The sequence below is a fragment of the Giraffa tippelskirchi genome, chromosome 6 (genome assembly GCF_054371585.1).
Source record: "Giraffa tippelskirchi isolate mGirTip1 chromosome 6, T2T-mGirTip1v1.2.pri, whole genome shotgun sequence".
NCBI classification, from domain to species: domain Eukaryota; kingdom Metazoa; phylum Chordata; class Mammalia; order Artiodactyla; family Giraffidae; genus Giraffa; species Giraffa tippelskirchi.
The window spans coordinates 109,944,267-109,963,033 of record NC_137280.1 but is presented as its reverse complement, the minus strand read 5'-3'; the positions used below and the strand labels follow the sequence as shown (position 1 = coordinate 109,963,033).

The 18,767-nt window shown below is 34.5% G+C and overlaps 1 protein-coding gene across 6 annotated transcripts in view; it reads left to right on the top strand.

Moving 5' to 3' along the window:
- Positions 1-14,396, top strand: part of DMXL1 (Dmx like 1) — a 127,230-nt gene extending 112,834 nt beyond the window's left edge. For all 6 annotated transcript variants that reach the window (XM_081499096.1, XM_081499097.1, XM_081499095.1 and 3 more), the window contains 4 exons: positions 922-1,013; positions 7,075-7,127; positions 10,252-10,469; positions 12,245-14,396. In XM_081499096.1, coding sequence (XP_081355222.1) covers positions 922-1,013; positions 7,075-7,127; positions 10,252-10,469; positions 12,245-12,469 — 588 coding nt within the window. In that variant the 3' untranslated portion in view covers positions 12,470-14,396. The remainder of the gene's footprint in view (positions 1-921; positions 1,014-7,074; positions 7,128-10,251; positions 10,470-12,244) is intronic.
- Positions 14,397-18,767: the final 4,371 nt, after the last annotated feature.

Here is an 18,767-nt window from a genome sequence, read left to right as displayed (position 1 = left end):
CCGTATAGTTCAAACCATGTTGTTCAAGGGTGAACTATACAAGTTTATGTTCCTAAGGGGACTACCTTTTAATTTTTTTAACTTCCAAAAAGACAAATTAGCTTAAAAATGAACAGTATTTGCTTTTGGAGATTAAAGTAGATTTTGTTTTAAAGACATATCATCTAGCCCAGCTGCAGTGGTGGTTAGGGGCAGTGGGGAGTGACTGAAAGAAAAACTTTTTCATGTGATAATTTTGACATGTTTTAAAAATTCATTTTTTATTGAAGAGAAATGTCTAAACAGAAATAACTTGGAAACCTTTATAACTGACTAAATCTCTCATAATAGTTTGTTATTATTTGATGGAATATTGAGAAGCATTGTAAATTTTCTAATTTATTGACTATTAGTATTATGTTTTTATTTAACATATTTAAAAAACTATTTAAAAATGTGTTTCTGAAAATGAATAATTCAGTCTGAGATCATCTGAAATTCTAGTTTTTGTCTTCTAAGACAAATATTTTCACAAGTTTTCTAAGAAAAATATTTGAACTTAACCTCTTTTTGTCTCCCTTTGAATTTTTGGTTGAACAAAAGCAGAGGGGCTCGTAAAGGATCATAATGTATGCATCTTATTTAAGTAGTTCAGGAAAACTATATGTATGTGTGTATGTGTGAGAGAGAGGAGGCGGGGGCGAAGAGAGAGAGAAGTGGCAAATTTATAAATATGCCAAAATGGGGAACCTTGGTGAACTGGGGTGAGGGGTATACAAGAGTTCTCTGTATTACTCTTAGAACGTTTCTGAAGTTTGTAGGGGAAAGAACACAAGGATTAAGTAAGCCACAAATTACATGATCACTTTTTGATTAATGCATCTACCTGCTTATAAAGTTGTTTGTGATAGCAATAACATTTGTTGTTTATAACCATTCCAGACTTGGCAGTGTCATAACAAAACAGCCAATGATTTTGTCTTCGTTAGTTCTTCCTCTCTAATAGCTACAGCTGGTCTTTCAACTGACAACAGGTAAGAGATTATAATTGAAATTGAAATTTGTGGTGTATGTAGCTAAGCTTTATTTTTAAATTGCTTGATGTCCTTATATCTCAATAATGTTTTCACACTTACACCTTTAAACATTTTTATTACAGAGACTTGTTTCTTAGAGCACTTGCAGTGTTTTAATTGTTAAGCTAAGGAAATTCTGGTGACATTAAAAACGAAATCCTTTCCTTATGGATTTTTGGTATTTTTGGTAATGTTAACACTTCAGTGTAGGAGAAAAAGAATTTGATTTTGCTAAGAATTTTTCTCCATATTATTTTCTATGTGTTAAGAAAGCTTGAGGCAAAAAAAAAAAAAGTATTGTTTATTGGCCATGCTATTTAGTTAAACCCTTGCCATAGCCTTATGAGACTGATATTATCAGTTTCGTAATCAGAACACAAAAAATTCCAAAAGACCTGTTAGTTGTATAATAACTAGTAAGTGGCACCCTGTCCCCATGTCCCCAAAAAGCTAACATGTGGAAAAAAAAAAAATCTTGTTTCTCCATGTCCATGCACACTTTTGACCTCCCTCAAACAGCTGAGTTTGAGATTAAGGCCTCTGAAGCTGCTGAGCTTTATATGTTTGTCCTGAGGCCTCTCTTTGCACTCAAAGTGGGAATTTTAGGAATATGGCATTTTCAACCCATCTTTCATAGAAATTCTTATATATATTTATGCCTCCTTTGTAACTCACAGAATGGAGTAGAAGCTGTTCCCTTTCATAATAGGAATAAGTTTTCTTTTTGCTCAAGAAGATTCCTTGTGTCCTGTTCTTTATGTCAGTCGAACTGTTTAGATTAGAAAATCAGTGAATACAAAAAATAGTTTCTATATTCAGACTTCATATAGTATTCCTTGTAATTACATGTTAATCTGAAGTTTTTCATTTTGGAAGCTATTAGTTTTTCAAATTTTTGTCTAAAAATTAATCATACATAAATATATTGGTTACTTGTATTTGGTGCCTTATAAATTAAAGAACTTTCTGTGTGAGTGAGATTCAGATGAGCTAGAATGAAACATACTGTTTTTTTAATTGAAGTACACTTGATTTACAACATTATGTTAGTTAGAGGCATATAGTATCATTATTCAGTATTTTTGCAGATGATACTTCATTATAGGTTTTTGCAAGATAATTGTTATAATTCCCTGTGCTATATACAGTGTATCCTTGTTTCTCATCTATTTTATAATATATATGGTAGTTTGTATCTTTTTTTTTTAGTTTGTATCTATTAATTCCATATTCCTAATTTGTCACTCCCCCATCTTCTCTTTGGTAACAAGTTTGTTTTCTATATCTGTGAGTCTGTTTCTGTTTTGTATACATAGCCATTTGTATTATATTTTAGATTGCATGTTATGATATCATATAGTATTTGTCTTTTCTGTCTAACTTACTTTGCTGAGCATGATATTCTCTAGGTCCATCCACATTGCTGCATATGGCAGTATTTCATTCTTTTTTATGTCTGAGTGTGTGTGTGTGTGTGTGTCTCACTTCTTCTTAATCCAGTGTTCTGTTGATGGGCACTTGGGTTGCTTCCATGTCTTGGCTATTATAAAATGCTGCTGTGAAAGGTGAGGTGCATATATCTTTTCAAAAGAGTATTTTCATTTTTTCCAGATATATATCCATGAGTGAAATTGGTGGATCATATGGTAGTTGTATTTTTAATTTTTTGAGGAACCTCCATACTGTTTTCCATAGTGGATGTACCAATTTAAATTTTCACCAACAGGGTACAAGGGTTCCCTTTCCTCTACATCCTCTCCAACTTTTTTTTTTTTTTAGATTTATGTACTTTTTGACTGTGCTGGGTCTTTGTTGCTGTGCACGGGCTTTCTCTAGTTGCAGTGGGCAGGGTCTGCTCTCGAGTTGCAGTGCGTGAGCTTCTCTTTGCCGTGGCTTCTTTTGTTGCAGAAATGGTCTCTAGGTGTGTGGGGTAAGTAGTTGTGGCATACAGGCTCAGTTGCCCTAGAGCATGTGGGATCCTCCAGGACCAGGAATCAAACCCAAGTCCTCTGCATTGGCAGGCAAACTCCTAACCACTAGACCACCAAGGAAGCCCCTCTCTTAACATTTTTTTATTGGAGACTTTTTGATAACCACTGTAACAGGTGTGAGGTGGTTGCTCATTGTTTTGATCTGCATTTCTCTAATAATTAGTGATATTGAGCATCTTTTCATATACCTCTTTGGGTATATTTCTTTGGGAAATTGTCTGTTGAGTTACTCTGTCCATTTTTTTTTAACAGGTTGAATCAGAAACCAGTTAAGATACCCAGCTGTGATTGATGTTTGGGGCTTTTTTGTTTGTTTGTTTTGGTGGCTTTGTGTTTTGGTTTTGTTTGTTTCTTGGCTGTACCATGCTGCATGCAGGATCTCAGTTCTCAACCAGAGATTGAATTTGTGCCCCCTGCATTGGGAGCGCAGAATGTTAGACACTAAGCCACCAGGGAAGTCCTGTTCTGACCTTCTTTTTTAAATTAGATTTTTTTTTTTTTTTATATTGAGCTGTATGAACTGTGTGTGTCTTTTAGTTGTTAACTCGTTGTCAGTCACATTGTTTGCTTTTTCTCCCATTCAGTAGATTATCTTTTCATTTTGTTGATGAGTTTCTTTGCTCTGCAAAAGCTTTATGTTTAATTAGGTCCCGTTGGTTTATTTTTATTTCTTTTTTGCCTAAGGAGACTGATCCAAGAAAATATAGCTGTGATTTATATAAAAGAGTGTACTGCCTGTATGCTCTTCTAGAAGTTTTATGATTTTCCGTTCTTCCATTTAGGACTTTAAACAGTCTTGAGTTTATTTTTCTATATGGTAAAGAGGAATATTCTAATCTCATTATTTTATACGTTGCTGTCCAGTTTTTCCACCACCACTTGTTGAAAAGATTGTCTTTCCTCCATTGTATATTCTTGACTTCTCTGTCATAGATTAATTGACCACAAGTCTTGGGTTTATTTCTGGGGCCTCTATTCTTTTCCACTGACCTATGTGTCAGTTTTTGTGTAGTACCACACTAGTTTGTTTTTTGTTTTTTACATTAAGAACTTCAGTTTATTAAAAAAGAAAACACATCTTAAAATGAATGAGAAGACCAGCCACATAATGGGAAAAGATATTTGGAAACACAATTTTATTGTTTCACAGTCTCTGTGGAACAGGAATTTGGCAATGGCTTAGCTGAGTGGCTTTTCCTTAAAACTGCAGTGAAGATGTCAGTGGGGTTGTAATGATCTGAAAGCTTGACTGGAGCTGGCAAATCTTCTTCCAAGATGGCTTATTCACAGGGCTATTGGCAAGAACTTTTTTTCCCTGACTCTTGTCAGGAGACCTCAGTTTCTTGCCTCTTGAGTCTCTCTAAAGGGCTGCTTGAGTGACCTTATGACATAATAGCTGGCTTTTCTACAGAGCAAGTGATTTCCAAGCCACTCTCCATATTCCCTGAGGTCTTTGACTACTAGATGAGTCTTCTATATCTGGATGCCTCTTTCAGGAGAAGGATTTAAATTATCTGAATTTAATTATACATGCTTGTGGACCAAAGGGTGGGGATCCTGCTAGTGTTGGAGGGTCTCCTGTGAGGTGTAGGTCAACAGTGGCTTACCACAGTGAGTTGGGAACTCAGTATCATACTGTTTTGATGACTGTAGCTTTGTAATGTAGTCTGAAGTCAGGGAGTGTGATTCCTCCAGCTCTAGTCTAATACCTAAAGATTACTTTGACAACTCACGGTCTTTGTAGTTATTTTGTTCTAGTTCTATGGAAAATGTCATGAGTATTTTGATAGGGATTGCATTAAATCTGTAGATTGCTTTGAGTAGTGTGGTCATTTTAACAATATTAATTCTTCCAATTCAAGAGCACAGGATATCTTACCATTTCTTTGTATCATCTTCAGTTTCCTTCATCAGTGGTGTATCGTTTTCAGAGTATAGGTCTTTCACCTCCTTGGTTAAGTTTATTCCTAAATATTTATTCTTATTGATGTGATCTTAAGCAGGGTTGTGTTTTACCTTCTTTTTCTAATATTTCATTAGTAGTATATGAAAGTGTAGCATATTTTTTATATATAATCTTATATCCTGCAACCTTGCTGAATTTATTTATTAGTTCTAAATTTGGGAGGGGTGAAGATTTTAGAGTTTTCTATATAAAGCATCATGTCATCTGCAAATAGTAAGAGTTTTCCCTTTTCCCTTCCTGTTTGGATACCTTTTATTTCTTTTTCTTGATTGCCATAGCTAGGATTTCCAGTAACATGTTAAATAAAAGTGGAGAGAGGGAACATCCTTGTCTTGTTTCTGAATTAAATGGCAGGCTTCCAGCTTTTCACTGTTGAGTATGCTGCTCGTTGTAGATTTGTCTTAAGTGGCCTTTAATTATGTTAAGAACTGTTTCCTCTTTACACACTTTGATGAAAGGTTTTATCATGAATGGACAACTCATTAGAGAGTTTCTGTGTCTTTTGAGACAATCATCTGATATTTATCTTTCTTTTTGTTTATGTGATATATTATATTTTTTTATTTGTAAATGTCTAACCATCCTTGTGACCTTAGAATTAATTCAGCTTGATCATGGTGTATGATCCTTTTTATGTATTGCTGAATTTGGTTTGTTAATATATTTTGTTGAGGATTTTTGTATCTGTAGTTATCAAAGATATTGGCCTCTAATTTTCTTTTTTTATAGTGTCTTTGTCTGGTTGTGGTATCAAGATAATCAAGGTAATGGTGGCCTTGTACAATGAATTTGGGAATTTTCCCTCCTTTTCAATTTTTTGGAATAGTTTAAGAAGGATAAGTATTAGTTCTTCATATATTTAGTAGAATTCTCATGTCTGGTCCTGGGCTTCAGTTACCTGGAAGTTGTTTTTGTTTTGTTTCCCCTTCCAGATTGATTTTCACTTCGAGTGATCAGTCTGTTTAAATTTTCTGTTTCTTCTTGACTCATTCTTGGCAGGCTGTTTATTTCTAGAAACGGGTCCATTTCTTCTAGGTTATCCAGTCTGTGGGCATATAACTGTTTATAGTATCATGATTCTTTGTATCTTTCTGGTATCAGTTGTTATTTCTCCTCTTTCATTTCTTGTATTGTTTATTTAGGTCCTCTGTCATCTTCTTGATGAACCTGAATACGTTGATTTTGTTTTCTTTTCAGAAAACCAGCCCTTGTTTTCATCGATTGTTTCTGTTGGATTTTTTAATCTCTGTTGTATTTCCTCTCTAATCTTAGTTGAAGTCCTTCCTTCTACTGACTTTGGGCTTTATTTGTTCTTTTTCTGATTCTTTGAAGTGGTAGATGGTAGGTTGGGTTGTTTATTTGAGAATGCCTGTATTGCTGTGAACTTCCCTCTTAGAATTGCTTTCTGCATTCCATAGATTTGGGGAAATTGTGTTTCCATTTTCATTTGTCTCAAGGTCTTTTCTGACTTACACTTTGATTTCGTTATTGACCCATTGCATTTTTAGTAGCATGTTGTTTGGTACACATGTTTGTTTGTCTGTTTGCTTTTCCTGTTTTTCTCTCTGGAGTTTATTTGTAGCTTCATACCTTTGTGATTGGGGAAAAAATGCTTGATACAATTTCTATTCTCTTAAATTTGTTGGCACTTGTTTTGTGACCTAGTATGTGACGTATTCTAGAGAACACTCCATGTGTGCCTGAAAAGAATGTGCATTCTGCTGTTTTTGGATGTAATATCCTATACATACCATTTAAGTTCAACTGATCTACTGTCATTTAATATCACTATTGCCTTACTGACTTTCTCTCTGGATTATCTGTTCATTGAAGTCAATGGGGTGTTAAAGTCCCATACTGTTACTGTATTATCATCAATTTCTTCCCTTATGTATTATTTATTATTGTTTACTTTATATAGGTGCTCCTGTACTGAGTGTGTATATGTTAACATGTATAATATTCCTTTTGTATTGATCCCTTTATTGTTATATAATGTGAAACATTTTTATTCTGTTGTTGACTTCTTATGTCACTAAGAAGTAATCTTTTTTTTTTCCAGAAACATATGTTTGTGGGACACTCTTGTAGCACCTGCCAATAGTTTAGTCCATGGTAAGTTTTGAAAGCATTTTATAAAAGTGATTTTTAAATGTATTTTTTTTAATGATACATGTAGTAGTTTGTGAGATTTATTTTGCCCATGGTAGCAAAGTATGAAAGCAGAAAAGTTTAATATGTGTAATTAACTCTTCACTGTACTTTAATGAAGGACAGTGGAACATAGATAATATAAAAATTGTTTTTACTTTGAATCTATTAACCATAGATCATCATTGTGAATATCAGTTATAGTATTATATCCTCTCACACCACTGTTACTCAGCTTCATACTTGAAGTTACAACTAAAGCAATAAGACAAGAAAAGGAACTAAAAGATATACATATTGGAAGGGAAGAAATAAAACTGTGTTTATTCACATATTATGTGATGGTGTAGAAAACTCCAAAGAGGATAGGGGAAAAAAAACTGCAGAAACTAATGTACAGGTATAGCAAAGTCACAGGATACCAGGTCAGTATACTAAAATCAGTTGCTTTCCTTTACACCAACAATGAACAATTGGAATTTGAAATTAAAAAAAAAAAAACACCATTTAAAATAGCACCCAAAATAATGTAATTCTGAAGCATAAATCTATATATAGCATCTGTTGGGAAAAGCTACAAAAAAGGTAAAAAAGTAAAAGACCTAAATAAATGGGGAGATAGTCTATGTTCACAAACTGTAAAACTTGATATTGTTAAGATGTTATTTCCTCCCAACTTTATAGATTCAGTGCAATTCTAATTAAACCCCTAGCAGTCTATTTTGTACATGTCAACAAACTGGTTCTAAAGTTTATGTAGAGGGGCCACAGAGCTAGAATACTTGGAAACTTGGAGTATTCATATTGCCTGATTTCAGGAATCACTATAAAGCTACAGTAATCAAGCCATTGTGGTAATGACTTAAGAATAGACTCATTAGGGAGCCTAGAAATAGACCTGCACATAGTTAGTAGACTGATCGTTAATAATGGCATAAAGGTAATTTAATGGAAGCACATGGTCTTTTCAACAAAAAGTGCTATAACATTTGGGTGCTTTTATGTGGAATAATGAACATAGGTACAAATCTTACCCCTTTCACAAAAATTTGCTCACAATGAATCATAGACCTACATGTAAAAACAAAACTGTAAAACTTCTAGAAGGAAATACAGGAGAAAATCTAGGTGACCTTGGGTTTGGTGATGAGATTTAGATACAACAACAAAAACACAAGCCAGTAAAGAAATGATATATTCCAGACCTTTAAATGCATTGGAGAAGGAAATGGCAACCTACTCCAGTGTTCTTGCCTGGAGAATCCCAGGGACGGGGGAGCCTGGTGGGCTGCCATCTATGGGGTCACACAGAGTCAGACAGGACTGAAGTGACTTAGCAGCAGCAGCAGACTTTTAAAGTTATCCTTTTGCTCAATATCTGAAGAGCAAATAACCATATAAAAGATGCTCAATATCTGTAGTCATCAGGGAAATGCAAACTAAATTCACCATAATTTATCATACTATTCTATACACTGAAATGGCCAAAATTAAAGATTCTAGAATACCAAGTGTTGGTGAGGATATGGAAAAACTGGAGGCTTCATGATTTGCTGATAGAAGTATGAAATATTACAACTTCTTTGGAAAACTGTTTAGCAATTTCTTAATAAAATTACACATGCACCTAACATGACCTGGCAATATATATTTTTACACAAAAAATGAAAACCTATGTCCACAAATAAACTGGTATAGGAATGTTATTAGCAGCTTTATTTATAATAGCCAAAAACTGGAAATAACACAAATGTCCAACAGGATAATATGGTATATTTATGTAATAGAAAACTATTCAAAACTGAAATGCATGACCCACTGATACATGGAACAACATAGGTTCACATCTAAAATGTATGTTGAAGGAAAAGAAGCAGGAACAAAAGAGTATATACTATAAAATTCCATTTATATGAAGTTCAAGAACTGGTGAAACTAATTGGATAGAAATCAGAATTGTGATTGCTTTTGAGGGAAAAGGAAAGGCCTGAGGGTGCTTTTTGGAATGATGAATACATTCTTTGTTTTGATCTGAGTAATGCTTACACAAAGGTATCTATTTGTCAAAACTCATCAAGGGTGTACACTTAGAATTTGTGCATTTTATTCTATGCAAGTTTACATCTCGATGTGCTGGAAAAGTTAAAAAAAAAAACTTCTTATGATTAGTTTTATCTAGATTCTTATAATACTAATAATATGTTATTGGGTGCTTGGTATTTGCCAGGTAATGTATATGCTTTGAATATATTAATTAGTTTCATCCTCATACTTAACTGTTAGGCAGATGGTGTTATCATTTCTTTTACAAATGATGAAACTGAGAGTTAGGTTAAATAATTTGCCTAAGGTATACATTTAAATCCAGACAAAATCCAGAATTTGGGAAATACACTTATACTGGTTTTTAGTTTCCTCATTTAGTATTTCTGTCATCTGTGTCATTTCTGGGTTAGTTTCAGTTGATGGATTTTCTTGTCTTTATGCGTGCTTCTTTGCATGCCTTGTCATTTTTTATTGGATATACTGTGAATTTTATAAATTTTAGGTACTGATTATTTTTGTATTGTTTAAATATTTTTGAGATTTTCTCTGGGACTGAATTACTTGTAAACAGATTTGTTGAGGGTGAAGATGGGAATTGTGTTAAACGGAATCAAAGCCACATTTGGTACAGGGCAAATTTTGCACACAAATGTGCACACACACACACACCCCATTGAGTCAGTACCCTTCTCAGTACTCTGTACAATGCCTTCTGAATTAAAAGGTTTTTTCCCCCACTCTGGCTGGTAAAAACAGGAACACAAATCAACCTGGATTCCCCTTTCTTGTGCTATGGCCAGAAAATCCTAAGCAGTAAGCTGGGGCAGTTATGTGGCTCACCTAGTTTGTTTCTCATTTCTCAGAGATCATTCTTCTTCATTGCTTAGTTTCCAATGTCTCATACCATTGTTTCTTATATATCAGTTGATATTTTCACTGTTTTAGGCAGGAGAGTAAATAGAGTCTAGCATTCCACCTTGGCCAAAAGCCGGGAGTATGTTTCTTATGCTGTTATATATTTTTATTTTTATTTAATTTTCAGCTTTTGCATGTCATGATAGTGGAGCCACTGTTTTGGCATATGCTCCAAAACATCAGCTACTAATATCAGGTGGCAGAAAAGGTTATACATGTGTATTTGACCTTCGGCAACGACAGCAGAGGCAACTTTTCCAGAGCCATGATTCTCCTGTTAAAGCCATTGCTATTGATCCTACTGAAGAGTACTTTGTTACAGGTTCTGCCGAAGGCAACATAAAGGTAATTATAGTAATGCCACAATATCTCCAATATGAAAGGAAATTTTGGGGAACCTTGGATCTTTAATCATATTGAAGACACCTGTTTCTTTAAATAATAGAAATATTGACTCCTTTGTAGTCCACAAGGTTAATTGCTATTTAATAAACCTTTTAATGAATAAAATAAAATAATATTTAACTTGAAAATTGCCCATTTCCTGTTGTTTTCAAATGTGCTTAACTAATGCATGGAAACGAACTGGATTTTCTGTGGATATGGATATGAACATATTTCAGACATTAGTCTTGACTCCGTGTTCAGAGTTACTGAATTCAATTTCAGGTGCTGTGAAATATACTGACGTTTTTCCTTATCCCAGATTTCTCCCCATTTTGTCATTCATAGTATCAGCATCCAACCACTTAGTGCCTGATTCAAGAATTCTGATGTACCTGGATAAGCTCTGCTTATAACAGTCTTTCTGAAACTCCACTGTTTCAAACTTAGAAGTTTGAATGTTAAGCAGCTTGTTAAAAATGTTAAGCATCTTGTTAAAAATGAATCCCACTACAGAAATACTGTTGCTAGATTGCACCCCCATAATACCCAGTTGTTAAGTCCAAGGCTCAGGAGTGTGCACTTTTATAACACAGATATAGTGGTTTTGATGAAGGGTTTTCTGTCTATACTTTGAAGAATCTGTAGGGGTAAGACTAGTCAACAGGTTATTCTAATGGTCAGTAAGTCACTGGGGGAGGCTAGTTTCTTAGAATCCATTAATTTAAATGCTAATGAGACTACTTAGTACAAATAAGTTGGACTACCTTACTTTGTTAGGATTTCCATACTGTTTTCATAATTCTCAGCCAGAAAAAATTAACTAGAATTGTAGAATTTCAAAAAGGTGTTTCTTAAAATCAAATATATATACCAGTTTTCATACAAAATTCCTTTTTGTTTGTTTGTTTGTTTGAAGCTAGTTTCTTATTTGAACTTTCCTCAGTTTAGAATAAGTTGTGCTAGATGTTAGATTAGTTCTTTAGTATGTATTTTCATTCTGATTATTTAATGTATGTATTATTATGTATGTATGTATGTATTATTTTAGTATGTATTTTCATTTTGATTATTTAATCAAGTTAAAAGATTTCATAATATACCAGGTTGTATTCAGGAGTTACGATTTTAACACTCATGTCTAGAATAGTGTGAATTAATGAATTTCTCTGGGAAAAGAAAGAAATATATATTTTTAAATAAGATGTCAAAACATCAGAAAATTGTAATAATTTATCTTGCCGCTGGAATATAGTTTTGTCTGATCTGAAGGCCTCTAGGTGTTTGGCACTTTCCTCTTTCCAGTGGTTCTGGTCCCCTGGTGGGTACTGTGAATTATGGAGAAAAAATTACCCTACTTATACATCTACACAGCAGAATCTTTGCTGAGAGACAGAAAATCTTGATTGTAGTTCCTATAATATTACAAGTTTCTGTTGCATTGCATACCTAACCTTCTTGTATCTAAGTTTTCTCATCTCTAATGAAGGGTTTAAAATACTTACCTGTCTTACTGGGTTAATTTTTGAAGAATGTAATAATATCACAGAGATTTAGAAAATTGCAACACTCTATACAAGAATCAAAATGTTGTAACTGTAGGCCTACACAGATTTTTCTCCATTTTTGTTTTAGAAATTCCTTATTTGTACACAAAGACAGGCCTAAATCTTTTGCTTGGATTTTTAAGGTAATCATCAACCCCAATTTTTATTTTGTCCTTGATGTAATTTCAGATTTGGAGTCTCTCTACCTTTAGCCTTCTTCACACCTTTATCAATGAACATGCTCGGCAATCCATTTTCAGAAATATTGGAACCGGAGTGATGCAAATTGAGACGGGGCCTGCAAATCACATTTTTTCATGTGGAGCTGATGGAACAATGAAAATGAGAATACTACCGGATCAGTTTAGCCCATTAAATGAAGTGTTGAAAAATGATGTGAAATTTATGCTGTAACATTTTAACAATAAGATGTATAATTTATTACCTATTCCTTGAAGTGGCCAACACATATGATGTACGGTGATTATTCTCTATACCACAAATAAGCTAATGCTTTCTTGTTTTCATATTTATTTTATGGAGCTTTGCCCTTGATGCACTGATGCCTTAAAAATTAACAAGGTCATTCAGAATTAGACTACATTGCCTAAAGTAGAATGTGTAAGTAATGCTGTAATAATACATATTTATAATATGTTATAGTGAGTATATCATAGTGTTAAAGGAGTTTTGTTTTGTTGATCTTCTGCAGACATCTCTGCATGGATTTGTTTCACAGTAAAAATACCCTTTATGGAAAGGCAGTTGCACCTCAGTCATCACTTAATTCACCATATTCTCATTTCCTTTTTCAGACTTTCACATCTCAGACTCCTCTCTTAATTAATGATAGAATGATATTTGGGCAAGAGTCAAAAAATAATGAATATCTCCATGAACACTGTCATTGGGACTTTAGTAATAAATGAGTCAAATGGCTCCTTATGTAAAGTTTTCATCAATTTTCCCTCTGGAGCCCAAGTTGTGTGTGTGTGGCGTGTGTATATATGTAATATATCTTACACCATCTTATTTGAACTGTGTGTGTGTGTGTGTGTGTGTGTGTGTGTGTGTGTGTATAAGAGAAAACTGCAAATCTTTTCATTTGTTTTTGTGCCATAACAGCACTGCCACCAGAATAACAACTTTTTTTTGCAACTGTTTTTTTTCATCTCTTTTTTTTTTTTAATTTTGAATTCTCATCATAATCTTCAAGTAAATTTCAGGAAAACTTCCAAGATTATTAAGATTTTATTGAGTCAGATTAGACTTAGCAGGCAATAATGTTTCTGTGGTGGCATATATGAGACACTTAAGCTTATAAATTTGTCAAAGGATTTTTGGGCACCATACATTTTACTTAAATTTTATTTTATTTCTTATTTTTAGGTGCTTTTAGTCTCAAAGTTCTGAAAAACTTACAGCAGTGTTTTTAGAAACAAATGTGAAAAGTCAAATTGAATAGATAGTATTTACAAATGTAAAATACCTGCCAGATCTACCATTAATAGATAATAAACTAAACCTTATATTTTATTATTTTTTTGCCAAAATATATTATTTTATTATAAAAGTATGACCAAAATATTAAAAATGCACAATGCTTTTAACTTAAATGTGCTAACCCTATTTCTGTCTGTTTTGTGCTATACCTTTTCTGATTCAGAATTATAGAAAACTTGATAATACTTGATTTTAACCAAGGAGACTGGAGGCAAATGGGACTAAGTGTTTAAGCAACAACTATATACTACTAAGCTTAAATATATTTTGTTAATAGGAACATTAATAGAACATTTTTATGTAACAAAATATGGACAACTATTATCTTGGAAATTAAAGAGTCAAATGAAGCAAAGAAATGAAGGGCTGGTAAAATGAATTTTGTAATATCCTCAGGATACTTTTAAAAGTATATTGTTAAAAGATTTTGTAAATTCATAATTTTAAATGTGTTAAGCAAGTTGCGATGAAGACACTGTTACTGTGTAGAGAGTTTATGTGCACATCATAACCTGTACCTATAAATTGTGCAATAACGGTATGTGACTATTTTGCCATGGAGAAATCTGTGACAGCATTGCAAATGATACTATTGTTTGATGTAGTTAATCTTAAATTATTCTTCAGTAATTTCTTCATGAATCAAGATTCAAAAGGCTTTAAATTTAAACACTTTCAGTGAGATAGAAAATTTATTATTATGCTTATTAAGAAAAAGACATTGTGGATGAAGAATTAAGCATTTTAATTGAGGGTTTATATGAATAATAAATTATGTAAGCCCATATGTATTTACATCCAGAGTCATAATATTTTAAATAAACAATCATGCAGTGACTATTTTTTTTTAAGCATGCTATTGTTTTAAGTAATAGTTATACCACTTTAGTTGTTTTCAGTATATGTGACATTTTAAGTAGGAGAATTTCTCTATTTGTATTTGGTTAATGTAGGAAGACGGAGAAGGCAATGGCACCCCACTCCAGTGCTCTTGCCTGGGAAACCCCATGGACGGAGGAACGTGGTAGGCTGCAGCCCATGAGGAACGTGGTAGGCTGCAGCCCATGGGGTCGCGAAGAGTCTGACACAACTGAGCTACTTCACTTTCGCTTTTCACTTTCATGCACTGGAGGAGGAAATGGCAACCCACTCCAGTATTCTTGCCTGGAGAATCCCAGGGACGGAGGAGACGGTGGGCTGCCATCTATGGGGTCGCACAAAGTCGGACACAACTGACGCGACTTAGCAGCAACAACGTAGGAAGAATTACATAATTTTCCCAGATTCCCGGTTGTTCCTTTTCTATAGTCTTTTTAACTTAATGAGTAAGCATTATGCAAAAAAAGGTGAGAATAAAATGGTAAAGGTAGTTGGAATGTATGCTTAAGTAAAAAATGATGTACATGTGTGTAAAATTTCATCCACACTAATGAAGTGGATACAGCAAATTACATTTTTTAAATTGTGTGCTTTCTGAGAATGAGGCTTTGTAATGGTAGAAGAATTAACCACACACTGCGAGCCTCATTTTCTAAAATGTAGATTTTTTTCTTTCAATGTGGAATCATGGGACAGTCAATTCTAGCATCCTTCCTTGCTCTCTTTGTCTTGCCCCAGTTCATTTCTCCTTTAAATTTTTTTTTTATAAAACCATTGCAGAATTTCTCCAACTGGTCTCAACAATCATAACAAAGTATAGAGATATTCTTACTTAAAGAAAATCGTTATACAACGTTAGAGTGGTGGTGATCTTTTCATAACAGTGTTGCAAACCCAGAAAGATATATTTTACTGAACAAATAGTTTAAATGTTATATTGCGAGAGACCACAATCCAAAGAACAGGTAGACAGGAAGTATAAGTATAGTATATAGGGAAAATTTAATGCTCCTAATACAAAGAGAATTTAAAATGATAAATAATGGAAAAATAACCACATCAAGTACAAATATGTTCATCCTCACTAAGAGTTCAAAGAATGTTAAAAAAAAAAAAAGACAAAACGATGTGATACCACTGTTCATCCATCAAATTACTATAAAGTCAGAACAGTGGCTTCAGTTTGGTGAAGATGCAAAGAAGTGAGCACAGTGAAACACTGCTGGCAGAAATAAACTGCTACAAAGTCATGTAGATAATATATATATTAAGACTGAAAAACATACTTTCACTGAGCAATCTTTTGAGAGATTATCCTTTACAATAAAAATACCTATGCATAAAAATATATGTATACAGATGTTTATTGAGACATCTAGTAGAGCAAGAAAACTGGAAATCTAAATGTTAATTCGTGGGTAAATTGTGGCATAAATTTTGGTAATCCATACAACGGAACATTCTCTCTGCTCAAAAAGTTAGAATTGTATCTGTTCATCTGAAAAAAAGTTGGTGAGAGAAAAATTTCAAGGTAAAAGGTGTTATATCCTATGTTGTTTCAGATTTTTTTAGTCTTTAGTTTTAGTATGTATTATAGGGACCTAGAAATATGTATGGAAGAATACATGTGAAGCAAGACTGTAACATGGAAGGAAGAAGGAGATAATACTTTTCTAAATGCCTTTAAACCCTGCTAGGTAACATGACAGCAGAAATAGTTGTGTATGTGTTGGTGAAGAAAAGCTGTCTTTTCATACCAGATAGGACTTTGACAACTGATTGTTGAGTGTAGTGGTCTTGTGTTAGGAATATTCCTCTTTGAATTGTTGAAAGATATTTTTGGTGCTTGATGTTACTTTAGTAGAAAGGTTACGATGTTCTCCTTCAGAGTACTTGAAAAAAGTTGAATATAGATTACTTAAATGTACCTGTCAGCTTTAAAAATGTGTATGGCTTTTGCTAGTTATTTTCAAAGCTAAATGTTTGGAGTTTTTCATGACTTTTTTTTCCTTCTGCTTACTTGGTTGTCACCTGAACGTCTGTGGCCTATAATTCAGGGAGCTAATGCAGATTTGGAGTATGACATTATTTCACAAAGCTCCTTGGAACAAGGAAAGTTTCTCAATGTTCTCTCACTGCAAATACGATGGGTGATAGAAACAGTTTGGTGTTACAACCCGTTTCATTGAACAGTGGGAATGCCTTATCGTGTGTCATGCCAAGTAACTTCAGTCATGTCTGACTCTTTGCGACCCTTGTGTGTGTGTGTGTTAGTCACTCAGTTGTGTCTGACTCTTTGCGACCCCATGGACTGTAGCCCACCAGGCTCCTCTGTCCATGGAATTCTCCAGGCAAGAATACTGGAGTGGGTTACCATTTCCTTCATTTGCAACCCTTACTCCTGTACAATTGATTGCTCGGTATATAGGTATGACCTTTGTAACAGAATCTAAACAGTACAATGTTATCAGCCCAGGATATGTGTTTTTAAAGTTTTAAAATCTATATTCCTCCCACATGCAAAGCACTCATCCGCCCGCTGATAAACTCCACAGTGTTTTTATCCTGTTACTGCTTCAAGGTTAGGCTTTTGAACCCCAAGATCTCATTTAAATCAGGTTCAGGTTTCATGCATTGGAGAAGGAAATGGCAGCCCACTCCAGTGTTCTTGTCTGGAGAATCCCAGGGACAGAGGAGCTTTGTGGGGTGCCGTCTCTGGGGTCGCATAGAGTCGGACACGACTGAAGTGACAGCAGCAGCAGCAGCAGGTGTATATGTGGCTCCTTACATGAGTTTCCTTAAGTATAGTACTTCTCAGTTTAAAGACCCACAAGGTAATGAGGCAAGTTACAGGCCTTCTGCCTGTGAAACATACAACGGTGAGACAGAGAGAGTAGCTGTCTCCCATTCTAAAAGATGAGAAGTAACAGTCATATGATGGTCTCTGGTCCAGAAGGATTCTGAAATTTAGGTGGGTACCTGTCACCAATTTTTAACTAATCCTGTCCCCTGCAAGTATTTCTCCAGAGCTCTTGGCTCCACCTTCTGGGCTGTTTTCTCTTCCTACCTCTAAGTTATTCTTGCCACCTCTTCTTAATATCTTTTGCTTCTGTTAAGTCCATACCACTTCTGTCCTTTATTGTGCTCATCTTGGCATGAAATGTTCCCTTGGTATCTCTAATTTTCTTGAAGAGATCTTTAGTCTTTTCCCATTCTACTGTTTTCCTCTATTTCTTTGCATTGATCGCTGAGGAAGGCTTTCTTATTTCTCCTTGCTATTCTTTGGAACTCTGCATTCAAATTTGTATATCTTTCCTTTTCTCCTTTGCCCTTTGCTTCTCTTCTTTTCTCAGCTATTTCTAATGCCTTGTCAGACAACCATTTTGCCTTTTTGCCTTTTTTTTTCTTGGGGATGGTCTTGATCACTGCCTTCTGTACAATGTCACAAACTTCCATCCATAGTTCTTCAGGCACTCTATCAGATCTAATCCCTTGAATCCGCTTGTCACTTCCACTGTATAATCGTAAGGGATTTGATTTAGGTCATACCTGAATAGTCTAGTGGTTTTCCATACTTTATTCAATTTAAGTCCGAATTTGGCAATAAGGAGTTCATGATGTGAGCCACAGTCAGCTCTCAGTCTTGTTTTTGCTGACTGTATAGAGCTTCTCCATCTTTGGCTGCAAAGAATATAATCAATCTGACTTCAGTATTGACCATCTGGTGCTGTCCATGTGTTGTTGGAAGAGGATGTTTGCTATGACCAGTGCATTCTCTTGGAAAAACTATTAGCGTTTGCCCAGCTTCATTCTGTACTCCCAAGGCCAAATTTGCCTGTTACTCCAGGTATCTCTTGACTTCCTACTTTTGCATTCCAGTTCCCTATAATGAAAAGGACATCTTTTTTGGGTGTACTAGAAGGTCCTTTAGGTCTTCATAGAACGTTCAACTTCAGCTTCTTCAGCATTACTGGTCGGGGCATAGACTTGGATTACTGTGATATTGAATGGTTTGCCTTAGAAACAAACAGAGATCATTCTGTCATTTTTGAGGTTGCATCCAAGTACCACATTTTGGACTCTTGTTGACTATGATGGCTACTCCATTTCTTCTAAGGGATTCTTGCCCACAGTAGTAGATATAGTGGTCATCTGAGTTAAATTCACCCATTCCAGTCCATTTTAGTTCACTGATGCCTAAAATGTCTATGTTCACTCTTTCCATTTCCTATTTGACCACTTCCAATTTGCCTTGATTCATGCACATAACATTCCAGGTTCCTATGCAATATTGCTCTTTACAGCATTGAACTTTACTTCCTTCACGCGT